Raw genomic sequence first — 15,634 nt, 5'->3', positions numbered from 1 at the left:
TAGGGAAGTGGGGGGCGCTATGGGGGACTTTTGGGATAGCATTGGAAATGTAATTGAGGAAAATATGTAATAAAAATATTAAAAATCAAAAAAAAAAAGAATCTCCCTTACTTCGCACAGCTGCCCAGAGTAAGCATCAATATCTCTCTCAGTAAAAGAGGAACCCTGGAAATTACACATCATGTTGTTTCTCTTCCATTGACTTGGGGCCTTGTAAGTGAACCAGCAGATTCCAGGTTTGCCTCATCAGGATGCAGGGGTCAAAACAGACTGGGGTTGTCCTTGGGCTCCCAGGATGCAGAGGTCAGCCAGAACAGACTGGGGTTGTCCTTGGGCTCCCAGGATGCAGGGGTCAGCCAGAACAGACTGGGGTTGTCCTTGGGCTCCCAGGATGCAGGGGTCAGCCAGAACAGACTGGAGTTGTCCTTGGGCTCCTCTCTCCTCTCTTCCCATGCATACATGGGTATACAACTGCTCATCCATGCCTACCACCCCAGCTGAGCCTCCACTGCCTTTGACTGATTAAATGTTGCATGTAACTTGTCTGCTCACATCTACCCTGTGACTCTGCTATTGTCCATTCTCAATACACAATGCAAAGAAAGTTGTATTATTATTATTATTAGTGTTTTGTAGATGTGTACTGTGTTCTCACCATTTCCATTCTTGCCTCTTTTACAATACCCCCTCCCATGCTCCTTTTAAATTTAAGACCATTTCTTCTTTCATTATTATTATCACATACATTTGTACACACAACCTACAGAGTCCATTCAGTGTTGTTCGAGGTGTGTTTAGGGCTGACCATTTGGATAACCTATCAGGGGGTGTTTCCTTGAGGAAAATAGGTTCTTTTTCTCTCAATAGTTGTTGATTGCTGGTAGCTCTCTATCAAATCCACATTCATTCAGTCCCCGCTCTGCTTTTGATCTTGCAAGGTGTCCCCATTCCACTCTGAGTGAAAACCCAAGTCGTTGCAATGACTGACACAGGATCTTGGTCCTCTTCTGTCATATTTCTCAGTCTTATTTGCTATGCTCATCCCTGGCTAATCTAGATCTAGTTTCATGTGTAACTTGGTCCCGTGAACTGTCATGCACCCTACTCCTTCCTTAGCCCTCTCAGATTCTCTTGCTCACTCTCTAATTTCCTTCAAGTCTCTGTTCCCATCCTGCCTTTTCCTCAAGGCCAACCCCACCTGCTCCTCTGGGAAGCCCCTTCACACATTCTTCTTTTTTTAGATTATTCACTTTATATCTCACTCACTGTCTACCCCCAGCCACCCCTCCCACAATCCTTTTTCCCTTCCCACCTCCCTATCTCCTCTGAGAGGGTCCCTGACCCTGGCACTCCAAGTCTCTGCAGAGCTAGGAGCTACCTCTATCACTGAGAACAGACAAGGCAGCCCAGCTAGAAAAACATACCAACAAACAGACAACATCTTTTTGTCTAACCCCCATTCCAGTTGTGCAGGACCCACATAAAGACCAAGCTGCACATCTGCTACCTATGTGCAGAGAGGCCTAAGTCCAACCCCTGTATGCTCTTTGGTTGGTGGTTCAGTCTTTGAGAGCCCATAGGTCCAGGTTAGTTAATTCTGTTGGTTTTCCTATGGAGTTCCTATCCTCTTTGGTGCCCACAATCCTTTCCCCTGTTCTTCCATAAGAGTCCCTAAGCTCACGCTGCAGTTTGGCTGTGGGTGGCTGCATCTGTCTGAGTCAGCTGTTGGGTGGAGACTCTCAGAGGACAGCCATGCTAGACTTCTGTCTGCAAGCATAACAGAGTATCATTAATAGTGCTAGGGATTGGTGCTTGCCCATGGGATGGGTCTCAAGTTGGGCCGGTTATCGATTGGCCATTCCTCCAGTCTCTGCTCCATCCCCGTGTCTGCATTTCTTGTAGTCAGGATAAATTTTGGGTTGACAGTTTTGTGGGCTCTTCACAACTCTTAGTCCCTCCTTTACTTAGCCCCTTCCCCAACAGCTTAGCTCCACCCAACAGCTCTGGTTATCAGTGTAGCTTAGAGTTTATCTTGTTCATGTCTTCGTTCTTAGAATATCTGATCAATTATTTGTCAAAGTGAATTGAGTTCAAATTCCAGTTGTTCTGTTAGCTGCCCACAGCTTCCTCATCTAGAAACAAGAGTAAGTCTCCTACTGAGTGTACAATTAGAAAATACTAGAAAATCCACTGGCGCTAGAGGTGAAGATCACAGTCTTTGTTGCTACACAGTTGTAAAGATAATTAAGTGTCTTCAGAAAGGGGTGCCCAGGTGAAGACTAGATCCCTATCTCTTATTCTTTATTAAAACTAAGAATGGATCCAAGACCTTAGTGCTAGCCATACAACTTTGAAACTACTAGAAACGAAATGGCAAGATAATAGAACAGGTAAAGGTTTCCCAAGTGAAAAATGGAGTGGCCCAGGAAACAAAAGCAAGAACTGTGAGATGGGTTGTACTAAGCTTAAAAGCTGCTGTACAGTGTAGGGAACACTGGAGTGAAGACATAGCCACAGAATAGGAGAAAGTCTGTGCCAGCTCTGTGTCTGACAGAGGGCTGACATAGAGACTTTATAAAGATTAAAAATTAACAAAACAAGTGACCAAACAAGAAATAGGTAAATGGTCTGAACAGATACCTCTCCAAAGAAGTAGTACCAATGACCAATAGTATGTTTTTAAAAATGCTCAGCATCTTTAACCACCAGGAAAGTGCCAAATAAGACTACATTCTATCTCAGCAAAAGCCAGCATGGCTGCTATTTTTTTTTTTTAAGTACATCAAATGCTGGTAAGGCTGTGGCTAGAAGGAAGTCTTACACAGTAGACTTGATTGGTAGGAGGTCTTACACAGTAGACTAGATTGGTAGGAGGGTCTTATATTAAAACTATAAAAAACTGTGTGGGCATCCCTCAGAAATCTAAAATTAGAGCTACTACATGATCTACCATCCTCCTCTGGGTCTGTACCCAAAGGAGATGAACCCAGAGTATAGAAGATGGGGGTCAATGGTTTTTACCTGGTGTTGGGCACTGGGCCCCCTCAGTTTCAGGGTGGTGTGAGGAAAGCCCGGACATGTCAAGGTCATTACTGTCTGCATCCCTGGAATCAAAACTTGTCACCATGCGAATGAAACCACACCTACGATGACTAAAACAACGGAACAAAAAAGGCAGGCCCAGGCGTAAGGAATATTTCATTGATCTCAGTGAACCTGGATCATAGAGGCCAGAGCCCTTGTATTCTACACCCCGCCTTGGGAAACCTGTGAAGAGGGCTGTCCAAAACTGAGAGAATTTGCTGCTGCTGCTGCTGTTGTTGCTGCTGCTGCTGTTGTTGTTGTTGTTGCTGCTGCTGCTGTTGCTGTTGTTGTTGTTGCTGCTGCTGCTGTTGTTGTTGTTGTTACTAACTGTAAGGATCTATGCTTCTTTCAGCCCTCTAGCATTTAATCCAGCTCTACTAATTCGTCTTCCTCTCAATGTGTCAGTCATTCTAGGAACATCTTTTCTTTTGATTTCTTAAATCTCTTGTGAGCATCAAGAGAGAAAAAGTAGATGGGTTGAGTGGGAAGAGTTGAAAAGACATACTACTAAGAAACTATTTTATTCTACCTTATAGAAGCAAGCACCATTTTCTGTATAATGTGTGGTGTCCATCCCCTTCAGGGGAGGAACAGTAATGCTTTGAGGCAGCAATAAGGAAGTGAAGTGTGGTGAAAGAGAATGTCTCCAGTAAGTGATGCACAGAGCTTTTTAAAACCTAGGTCCTCCAACCCTGCTTCAAGTTTTCACCTAGGGTTGCCATGCTCTGTGTTCTTTGTGTTGCTGGAAACTGCAGGGAGGGGAGGAGAGTGTTACCTCCCTGTGGAAGCTGTGCAGCCTAAATCCCCTGGGTTCCTTGCACCATCACAGATGCTCTGTGGAGTTCCGAGTCCCAGGGCCTATTTCAAGAACCTCAGCCAAATGACTGAAATGGTCCCCACAGCAGGAACCGCAGCTGCCTTTTAATTTCAGCATCGCTGATGCCCACAGCCAGAGCCTTGGGCTAGTGCTTTGTACTGGGTCTCTTCACTCTTGTTTGCGAAGCTGTTTAAAAGTGGCCTGCAGTGGTCAGTAATTGCAAAGCCAGAGCATTGTGGTTTGAGAACTTGGGTGATCAGATCAGCTTGTGAACTTACACCCCCAAAGCTTGCTTCTGAGAGGTGCCAGTGTTCTGTAGGTAAATGGCAGCTCTTGGGTTGTGTCCAGTTCCACCACTGTGTCTGTGACCTTGAGCCTGCTTCAGACAGTTCTGTGTGAGGACTTTGTGGGCAGTTGGCTTGCTGAAAGCGCAGTACGTACAATGTACCTGATATAAAAACTGGTTATGGTGATTATTACCATGGTTCTCACTGTCGCCACTTGTGTCTGTCACAGCATTTATGCTTGAGTACAGGACAGAGATGGAGAGGTGCCTTCTGGATGCTGTCCAGGGCTAACTTGCCCTTTTAGTAACAGTGGAGGCTCTGTCCACATATGGCCTTTTAGAGCTCTATTTTGATGTGAGTGTTCTCTAATTCGCCCGCGAATAAGGACACCACACACAATAGGGTTCTTCTGCAGCAAGCTTTATGCGTCTTGAGAGGGAGAGCATAAGCTTCACAACCGGAGACCCCAGGCAGCCCGAGCCCCTCCTTTATATAGGAAATTCTCCCCGCCTCGGACGTGGCAAGCCATGATTGGCTCAACACTGATCACCCCATATGACGTTATCCCTGAGGCGCGAGCTGCCCGGGGCGGGGATTTCCAGCGCAGGCGCAAACTAGATGTTTACTAGTTGGTACTGAGGAAATGAGCGCCATCTTGTAATGGCGATTGCTCAGTACCAGAAGGTAGCGGCGCCCCACATTTTGACAACTGCCCAGTAACTGAGATAGCTGAAAACTATGTCAGCCATGGATCCCAATGATTTATTGATATTGGCCATTTTTCTTTAAGCATTGCTCAGTCTTCGTCTACTGGGAACAGGAAAGGTATTCTCTGTCTTCTGTATCCCTTGGAAGCAAGCCAACCTGTGATCCAGCCTTTCTTGAAATGTGAAGAGAGATGAGTCACATTTGGTCACCCCCGGGGCTGCTTCATCCTAGCCTGTCCTCAGCACCCCTTGCTTCTCCTCTGCAGCATTTCATGGGTGATTAAAGATGGGTGAGTGCTCTCTCCTGCAGTGAGGTCAGAGCTAGTGGTGCAAAGAGGGATTTTCCTCTGCTGTGCAAACACCTGGCGACGTCATAGAGTCACTGGAGTATTAGCAATTGCAGTTGCTGCCAGGAAAGCACCTTCTGACAGGATATTGATTTGGTGCCATGGTTAGCAGCAGCTGGGACAAATGAGGTCTCCTTGCTGCTCAGGGGCTCCAGCTGCCATGGCATATGTACCCTGCTGATTAGAAAACCTGGCCCCGGGTGTTTGAAAAAAAAAAAAGCCAAGCAAGGGGCCTCAGCCAGCAGATCTCTGTTTCTGAAAGTGTAAAATGATGTGGTGTGAGGCACGCCTGAAGGCCCAGAATCATGCATTCACACTTTGAAGAGCAAGCTCTGATAAGCTCTCAGACTCGGCACCTGCCTAATTGATTTAAGAAAGAGAAACCCAGTCATTTCCTGCAATCTTCATGCTGTAATATATTTCACAGCTTTTTTAAGGAACAAGTTTTCCTTCCTCCGTTTTTTTTTTTTTTTTCTCTTTATGTTCTAAGCAGTTTATGATGACGCCTTTACAGGTATAGCTTCAAGACCTAGCTAGTAACAGTGGAAGGCAGGCTCACAGTGAAATGCTAACCTAACTTACAGACTCTGTGATGTAGTCTCCCTGCCAGTATTCTGACATAGCACTTTTTTCATTGTGTTGGGAAGGTTGTTTCTGAAAGCCAAGATTATCAAGTGTAGCTCCTAAGTCATGACCGGCTCTTTGTCACCAAATCTCTATAGTGTTTGTTTTCAACTCTAACTAGTGCAGGGGCTTTAGCACAATTATATATTAAAATTTCCTCTCTGACCAGCTCAGTTATTTGAAATAAGCAAATCTGCAACCAATGAACAGAAAATGGGGCCAGAAGTCTAAAGTGATAGCAGCAGCTGTAGGGATCACTTGGAATCTATCTGCAGAATGGTTGATTTCTGATGGACTGAGTTACATATAGAATAGGAATGTATGGGAATATCTAACCACCAGTAAGAGCTCTTATGGGAGATGGGGCTGACTTCCACATAGTTTGTAGAGGGCTTGTCTACAGTGATATTTGAACTGACACATGAAGATTTGTTTTCATGAATGTTCTTTGTGCCTGGGTAAATAAAGGAGAGTGCTAACTGAAAGCTCTCATGCGATTTAGAGGCTTCTTTTGCTTTGTCCAATGAGGGCAGAATGCTTTCGGCCAGGGTCTTCATTGACTTGGTATGAGCTTCTTTTAAGTACTCAGAACTCTTTTCCTTCCGTGCTTTGGTTGGAATCCTTGACTGCCTCATACATCTCGTTGCAGAAACTTTATTTCTTCATAACATCTAGTGTGTGTGTGTGTGTGTGTGTGTGTGTGTGTATAGCTGTATGTGAGAGGCCCCCGGTCACATGTGGGTATTGGTGGTATGAACAGCTTCAGAGCCTTTAGCAGAGATTCACTTTGCATGCAAGTTACTTTTAATTGTTCCTATAACTTTCCATTTTGCCCCCCCCCCCACACACACAAATCAAGTCCCAGTCCCTGCTTAGTGCAACAACTTCATTTCTCAGAAGAAATAGTGACAGATAACAACTTTACCAGTCAATATGTGATGAGGATTATAGAATTTGAGGTGCCTTTTGAGTACTTTTATCATTAAAAACATTCAGGTAGAAGTGATTAATGAGATCAAATTTCTTTGTTCTGAAATCTTAAAATTCTTCCATTTTGAGAATCCTGGAGTCCAGTTTAGACCATGGATAGGTCTCTAAGGGTAATTTTGGAAAACAAACCAAACCTTTCAGGAGTGGTCACGATCTCCATTTCCCCACGTGTTGAGTCACACAAAGAATAACATTTAATTGACTTGGTAGACTTACGGACTAATCATCCTCTCTGAGAGCTGGAAATGAGCTCTTTAGTCCCTGAAAGATGACTCTGGGCAGCAGTCACTCATTAACGCTCCCTGTGTAGCCCCACAGCAATGCTAGGCCCAGTGGAAGATCCAGTCTGTTACCAAATCTCTCATGTGCCAATCTTAACAGTAAATGGAATCTTTGACCTGAAATGAAATGCATTTCCCAGTTATTCTCTGAGAAGTCCCTGGAGAAACAGCAATGGATATGGCATTTATGACCCAACTCTCAGGAGACCTCTGGTGAAGAGATCCTTAGACCTGCTCTCAAGGCTCTTCTCTGGCTCCATTTGCTGGCTATGCAACACCCTTGCAGTTTCCCTCGGTCAGATCCTGAGTTCATCAAGTCCCTTCCTGCTTCACTATCCTTATGCAGGTTATTTCTTTTTCCAGAGATTTTCCTACTACTTGGTGTTTTGCCAACTTTCCTCTAGGTGTGTGGATGTTTTGCCCAGTCATCCTTGTCACCCAGCTAGATTAAAGAGGGCTCCAAAATCAGTGACTCTTCTTATCCCTCCATCAAGAACTGGTGTGTACTGGGGCCTAGCAAACACAGAAGTGGATGCTCACAGTCCGCTATTGGATGGATCACAGGGCCCCCAATGGAGGAGTTAGAGAAAGTACCCAAGGAGCTGGGGGGATCTGCAACCCTATATGTGGAACAACAATATGAACTAACCAGTACCCCCCGGAGCTCGTGTCTCTAGCTGCATATGTATAAGAAGATGGCCTAGTCGGCCATCAGTGGAAAGTGAGGCCCATTGGTTGTGCAAACTTTATATGCCTCAGTACAGGGGAACACCAGGGCCAAGAAGTGGGAGTGGGTAGGTGGGGGAGTGGGTGGGGAGCATGTGTGGGACTTTTGGGATAGCATTGGAAATGTAAATGAAATAAATACCTAAAAAAAACAAAAACAAAAAAACAAACAAACAAACAAACAAACAAAAAAACTGGTATGTATTTCTCCTCCAGTAAATCAGAGCTATTTTCCTGATTGCTTCAACTAACTAAATGAAGAGCAAATGAGACTATACATTTTGGACTAGAGACTTTAAGGGAACTGGCAGCATCTGCCTCCTCCTTGCAATCAACTGCCAGGTAGGGAAGTCTAGCTAGCCACATCCTTACATCTTCCTCTTCCTCTTCCTCCTCCTCCTCCTCCTCCTCTTCCTCCTCCTCCTCCTCTTCTTCTTCTTCTTCTTCTTCTTCTTCTTCTTCTTCTTCTTCTTCTTCTTCTTCATCATATAGTCCTAGTTGGTCTGAAATTCACTATGTAGACCCACTGGCTTCAGACTCACAGAGCTCTGTCACCTCTGTCTGACAAGTGCTGGAGTTAAAGGCTACACAATGTCCAACATACTATATTTTCATTTTATCAATTATTACCTTTATGATGATCTATCTATTGTTTTATGATCTTCTTATGACCTAGTTATCCAAGGAGACTAAAAATCTAGAGCATAGAAGCTGGAACATTTTTGTTGACCTTTTGCATAGCTCATATTACCATAATGTTTGTTGAATTAGTTTGTGAATGAGTTTAAAAGATTTCAATTTTTGGATGTTTTCCCCAGATATATTGATAAGGGTACATAAATCTTTACTTCTAAGGGACTTCCAAAAATGATGGAAAATCTTTTAAAGTGTTTATCCTAATTTGCTTAGACTACATACCTGCTCAGTTAACTGTACTGCTTCCTCATAGACAAGACCAAAGAAACCCTCAGCTTTAACGAGGCAGTCTAGGCTACCCACAGCCCTGACTCACTTGTGAACACCATGGAAGTTTCTTTGTTACTGTAAGTCATGAATATCCCACTTTCCTGGAACCTTTACCCTTTAGTTAACTTCCCAAGAGACTTCTGGAAGGTCTTTGCTTGTAGGAAGCCAACTCTAAGATGGCAACGGTTTCCAGTGTGCCTTTGTGGTAAACAACACTACTGCGCAGGCGCTAGCCCGAATCTGGCACCAACCACTCCCGAGGGGTGCATGAAATTAGGTGCCAGCAGACTGACCGACTGACCGTTGTTTACCACAAAGGCACACCGGGAAACGGCGCCATCTTAGAGTTGGCGTCCTACATCTGCTAATGGCCTACAGTATTCAGTGAGCATTCCTTTTTTCACCTATGAGCATGCCGTTTTGCCGATGTATTAGGTGTATGTGAAGCTATTCTTGACACTGGAACAACTGGGTTGGAACATGGTTTGAATTGACTACCCCAGCTTGACTACCCACCCTCTTGTGTAGGTACTTATCTTAGTCCTGGGATGCTGTTTCCTTTCTAGTAGAACCATGAGCTCAAGAAAAGAGACAGCAAGATCTCTGCCAGCAGCTCTGAGACTTTCCATATTCAAACTTGCTTTACAGCTGTACGAAGAACAACTGGCTGATTTATGTACATTTGGACCAGAATTCGGCTGACCGTAGTAGCATCAGCACTTTTACATGAACAAAAATTTCAATTTCATTAGCGCAGCCCAGTTAATTCTGCTGGCTTAGCAGTGTATTTCAAGAGGCAGAGTGGCCACAGGGCACTATCACACTGCCTGCCAGTAACTGGAGGATCATAGGCTGGCAGGAGAGAAATCAGGGGCTCAGCCGGGCAGGGGAGGTTGTGTGATGTCTCAGCCACTGGACTGTAAAACAAGGATGATGAGAGTCATAAATGACTCATTCAGTGTTGAGAAGCCAATGTTCCATGGCAATAGATTGATAGAGCAAAATCAAGAGACAAAATTCCAGATGCATCTTACCATCCAAATAACAAAGGGTCCTTAGGTTTGTTTGCCTTTTGTGAATTCTGCATACTGTTTCACTTTCCTTCTCTAGAATCCTGCCACATGGATAGGAAAGGGAAGAACTATTGATTTACAAAAGTCACTGTGTTCAAGACATTGGTCAAGTATTATTTTTACTTCTTATGACTGCCTTTTACACACATCTGACTGGAACTAGAAACTATCTCTCTCTCAATACATATGTATATATGTAATTATTTGTTAGGTAGAACAGGATCCAAAATACCTTCTACATTTTGTTTTCTATGTCTTATTAGTCCTTTTCTGTTTTTCTATGTTTATGCCACTTTTAAAAATATTAATTCTACTTGGTGGAACCTATAATGACAAAGCTAAGATACCCTCAAGCATATATTTTTTCTCAAAGAGAACTGAACTTTTCTTTTCCCTCAAGTAACCACACAAACCACCCCACTCCCCCCAAGGAGCTGATTGGGTCTATATAGGTCATGTGCTACCTGTGGCTAAATGCTTTGTTCAGAGGAATGGAGTTGCTGACCTGTAGCCAAGGATGTATTGCCTACAGTCATGTCTAGCATGTGAGTTCACAGATAACATTTCCTGCAGCTGTTCTGAGTGTTAATAAAAACGCCTGATTAGCACAGGTGAGGTTGGTGCTTTCCAGACAGGGCAAGTGAGCCCTGGGATAGGAGCCCAGACTCCACTAGCTCAGCCTGGCTAAAGCCAGCGAAGATTTTGTCTTAGCAGCACAGGGCAGTAGTGACGTGCCCCTGCGGCCTATTAGAGGATGTGGTCTCTCATCAGAGGGTCAGGATCTGGTCACAGAAGGAAAAATATCTGGGTCACATGCTATGCTTCACTCTGTTACTTCTTTTGATAAGGACAAGAGGGAAGAATTAGGATACATTTTGCTCTTGTAAGTTACTAACATTATTCCTGAAGTAGCATGGTGTTAGTTGAATGTGGGCTTGGAGTGATTTTCTTTGTGGGTCAGCACATAAGTGCATATGTGTATGTATAGGCTAGAGTTGATGTTGGGTTTGTTACTCTACTGCTTCTTCACCTTAATCATGAAGTGGGCATTTCCTACCTCCAGTGCTTGAATTACAGGCATGTATTGCTCCACCTGCCCCCCTTTAAAAACAAACAAACAAATATGGATATTGGAAATTTAAACTCAGGTCTCCATGCTTGTGTTGGAAATATGTTACCTATTGATCCATCCCTCTAGCCCCTGTCTCTGGGCCATTTTGTAGGCATGTGTTCAGATTTGCATTTCAGATGAGGGCTAGGCTAGGGGAACTCTGTCTTGCTTTTTATAGTGAAAGCAGTTCCTGGGACAGAGTTCTTCCTGAATCCTAAAATCAAACAGAAAGGATGTTGGAGGGGAAGACTGTGTGATAATGGTTTCCTGGACTCTTCCTGAAGGGAGCCCCTGGAGAGAAGAACCTCTGGAATGGGGTTTACATCTGAAGTGGGTAGAAAGGAGGGCTGTTGCTGAGCCCTGCTGTCACTGCCAACACCCCATATGTCTTCAGGGCTTCTGCCTCAGCTCTCTTGGTGAAGTCACAGGCAGTTTGTGAAAATGGGTCAAGGACATAGGCTGACTTCAGGAGGCCTAAGCAAGCATGCACAGTCTTGTAGCTGGCAAATGCTGCTCATGAGAGGTAGTGCTCTGTACTCTGATTGGGTCTGAAACTCTGTCTCCACATTCTTCTCTTCTTTTTTGACATTTTATTTATTTATTATATTTTATTTTAGATATTATAATTTAATTAAATAATTTCTCCTGTCTTTTCTTCTCTCCAAACCCTTCCACCTACTCTTCCATGGACTTTTTCAAGCTTATGGTCTCTTTCTCTATTAATTGCTGTTGCGTGAATATATGTGTATACATGTATATTCCTAACTATAGGAAGCTCAGTCTATGTAAGGCTACTTGTATGGATGTTTTCAGGGATAGCCATTAGCTGAGGATTGTGTTTCTGTTTTATTGCTGGGATCCTCTTACTGGAGCTCTGGTCATCATTTTCTCTGAGGCTGTTGCATATCTTGTGGAAGTTCCTAGAGAACTGAGCTCAGTTCAGGATGATTGAGGCACTCGGTGCATAGCAGGCATCCTCCACACGTGACATGACACTTTTTCTGAGAACCACTCTTGGCTTCTCTAGTCTTCAAAAAAAATTTTAAGCTCTGGCTACAAGGGGCTGACAGACCCTCCCAACATTTTATGCTAAGTGTCATTACTTACATGTATAGTGGTTCTCATTTTTTGACCTGTTCTCACAACGAAGTCCTCTCCCTTTAACTACCTTCCATGACAACAATTTTGATTCATCCACATTCAAGATCCAGTTCAAATGTCATCTGCATCCTGTAGCTCTCTATTCTCCCCATGGTGTTAGAGAGCCCTATCATCTGTGCTGCCATAGCAGCCCTGTTTTCTCGAGTCTGTACTTTCCTACTAGTCTCTTTATATGTCCACAGGGAGGTAGACTGTCACAGAGAACAGACCACGAGCTTTGCCTTCTAGTCTGCATCTTCAAATTATTGGCTGCAATCTTCCTGAAAGTGTTGGCACCTCTTTGGTGTCCATGGGCACAGTAAAGCTATGCAGAAGCATTGTATTGACATGTGTTCATTGTACTCACTGCTAAGGACATGAACTTCCCGTTGATTATGTTCCTCTTCCCCACTTCCTTTCACTCATGCCCTTCATCCCCCCTAGACAGTTTTGCTTTTGCTTTCATTTTATATAAACATACAGAATTTTGTTTCTGTGTGAAATCTGTCATCCACGGATGAGATACAAGATGGCATTTGTTTTTGTGAGTTTGACTTAATACATTTATTATGACAATCTCCAATTACTATATCCATTTTCCTGCAGATAACATTCTATTATGTGTATACATACCTCATATTTTCATCATTTATGCCTCTGTGGATGGACCCCCTAGGTCAGTCCTATACTTAGCTCTTATGGAGTTGTAACTGGTCTTTTGCTATTTTGTGGGTTCTTCTTTCTTCCACTCTTTCCACCCCCTTTTTTCTATTCTTTCAACCCCCTAAAACTAGATAGGACAGAAAAAGGGATAGAGGGGAAAGGGGCAACATTATCATTAGACTGGTTCCTCCTGATTAGGGCTGTTGAGTTCCTTGGGGAAAGTTTGATCTTTGCCTTCAGGGTATCTAGTTTCTTCTTTTGCTGTTCCTTCTTTGCACATGACTACTTAACAAACTCAGACCAACAGCAACCAACCAACAACCAAGAACCCACACTGCCCCTTAGGGCTCTAGCATTTATACACCCTCTGAAAAGTACTCAGAATTCCAAATGTCACACAATCACAGAAACTATCCGCTGCTGGCAAAATCATGCCCCTGCTAGAGCACAAGGCAAATCATAGTCAGCTGCTGTGGACAATCTGAAGTAGCACCATATCCCCACATCTGGGATTAAAAGAGCCATATTCTGATATTACTTCTGTGTTTTTTTTAAAGAAACCAAGAGGCCAAAATTGTCACTACAGATAGTGCTGCAGTAAAAAGATGTACAAATATCCATGTGAATTGTTCACTTGAGGCAGCAGAGTCATGAAGTTCCTCCTTTGAGGGACCTCCATACTGGTTTCCAAAATGACTGTCTATTAGGGCTGTTTTTCCTCTCTTTCCTGACATCCTTTGTTTTTATTTATTTTCTTAATGACTGCCATTCCATCTGTGGTGAAACAGAATCTCAGTGTGGCTTTAATTTTATTTAGAAGTATGTTTTGATTAGGATATGAACAAACCTGTGATAAGCTTAGCAAACTACTTGGCATTGGTAGTTCCCAATGGCTGATGGGTGCTGTGTTCATGATTATAAAATCTCAGAGAGGAAGGGGGTCTGGGAGGTCATTCTCATATGCCTACAAAAGCTTGGGTTCTCACCTGACTAATATGCATCAGAGTTCTCTTTGAACCCTGAAACAAAGCAGTTTGGTAGTTTTCTAATATTTTATGGTTCTATGTACTGTTAGGGCAAATGCTTGCAAGTATTTAGGCTGTGTTACTGCTTAAATACTGGGGAAAGTACTTTAAATTGTTGACTGCACATATATGGATAGGTATGCATGTATATGATATATATGTGTATATATATGTATATATATACATATATATATATATATGTATATGCCTGAGTATGTGTATTTTTAACTATTTGCCTACATGAGACTTTTCTAGAATTCAACTTAAAAAAAAACTGACTCAGTAATTAACAACAGAAATTAACCTCCAATATACAGTTGTGAGCAGCATTATGGCTTCCAAAGCTTGTTTCTGAGTCAGTCTGCATCTGTTTATTTCCTTCCTCCCAAAGAGAATGTCACCAGAAACTGTGATTCACAACATTGCTTCAGGTATCTAGCATTCTGCATCTGCATCAGCTAAAGGGAAAAGAACAGAGCAACAGAAAACATGAACTTGTCAAGTGAAACAGATTTCTGACTGTAGGTTAGAGAACTCTTTATTAGAAGGAGGAAAGGATGCCTAAGCTCCTTTATGGTACTCTGGCTTCATTTCTCACGGAACTGGTATGTCAGGTCAGGAGCTGAGAGCTGAGAGGCAGAGTGAACAGAATCCCTGAGAAGTTAGGACTCTTTGATCCCAGAAGGAAGAGTGGCTTCATCTTCATAGTCTGAAGTTAAGGAATACTTGGAATTCCTTATTAAATAGATGTTATTTGAAATATCCTATTAAAAAAAACTTTGAAAATCATCTTTGAAACTTTGAAATTATCTTCCAGGAGACTTCCAGTTTCAGAAATCATGATTGGTCTAAAATAAGGCAAATTTGTGTATTTTATCAACTTTCTAATATAGCGGTAGTTTCAAAAATATCTAATGTGACACTAAATCTTGACTTCAAAGATTCTCAGTAAGTTTTCTTATCTTTTCTCTCATCTGCTAGATTGTAATGAAAGCATGTTTGTTTTCCTTCTAACATGGGCTTCTTTGACCTAATCAAATCCAGTAATATCTGCCTTCCTTTCCCCAAATATCTCTACATGATTTCAAAGGATTGTATTGGTGGAAGAGACAGGAAACGCTTTTTCTTATATTTGTCACTTTGAACATGCAGACAATGTGATCTTGTGATGGGGACACTTTTCTGAGGCTGGAATAATGGTGCTCAACTCCAGTTCTGGTTGTTCCTGGTTTGGTTCTCTTTCTTGCAGGTAACTTCCTGCTATTCCCATTTCCTTGTTGAAAAGGGGTGATAATATCAGACTCACAGACTGTTGTGTGAGCAGAGAACTGTTAGCACAGTGTTCGAACCAGAGGAAGGTTCTTGTACTTGGCACAGTGCTTGTTATCCGAATGATTATTACATGTCTGAATTTGGTCAGCAGGTCCTCACTCAAGGCACACATGCACGCTAATGGAAATACCATAGTTTCAGCCCACACTTCTGTCTTCTAGCCCCCAGGCAAGTTGGCAAACTATTTCCCTTTTTGGCATACCATTTCCTAAGTCACTGTTATCAGCTGGGTGAATGTGAACAAGTAATTATATTATTCAGGTAAATGCCCTCCACACTAATATATAGCAGCTGTTTACTATTACCTTTGCCTAGTAGCAATGCTTTAATTCAGTGGAGGTGTACTTTATGCAAGCCTTTAAGGATGGATGAATAGAATGACTTTTGAATCTATGACAAATGAGGGCGACTTTTTTTCTGATCCACCTAGGTATCCTTGCTAGAGTATATGGCCAATTACT

The 15,634-nt window shown here is 42.9% G+C and overlaps 1 protein-coding gene and 1 long non-coding RNA gene across 9 annotated transcripts in view; one reads left to right on the top strand and one right to left on the bottom strand.

The window, feature by feature from the left end:
* Pde1c (phosphodiesterase 1C) overlaps window positions 1–15,634 on the top strand; it is a 535,503-nt gene that overhangs the window by 260,496 nt on the left and 259,373 nt on the right. For 2 of the 8 annotated variants that reach the window (XR_002378135.1, XM_021164316.2), the window contains exon 1: window positions 9,144–9,213. The exons of 2 other annotated variants lie outside the window; for them this stretch is intronic. Coding sequence is in view for 2 of the 6 variants with exons in the window: in XM_021164316.2 (XP_021019975.1) it covers window positions 9,197–9,213 (17 nt within the window). In the remaining 4 variants the exon portion in view is untranslated. Of the gene's footprint in view, window positions 1–9,143; window positions 9,214–9,264; window positions 9,358–15,634 lie in introns of those variants that run through there. 4 more of the 8 variants (XM_021164318.2, XM_021164313.1, XM_029478714.1 and 1 more) reach the window with 4 other exon arrangements.
* Window positions 6,741–9,042, bottom strand: LOC110295913. The gene is made up of 3 exons (XR_002378136.1): window positions 8,876–9,042; window positions 7,073–7,254; window positions 6,741–6,960 (listed from the first exon to the last, which is right to left on the bottom strand). It is a non-coding gene; the product is annotated as an uncharacterized LOC110295913 (long non-coding RNA).

The sequence above is a fragment of the Mus caroli genome, chromosome 6, assembly GCF_900094665.2.
Source record: "Mus caroli chromosome 6, CAROLI_EIJ_v1.1, whole genome shotgun sequence".
Lineage (NCBI taxonomy): Eukaryota > Metazoa > Chordata > Mammalia > Rodentia > Muridae > Mus > Mus caroli.
This window is presented reverse-complemented; position numbering and strand designations above follow the sequence as displayed.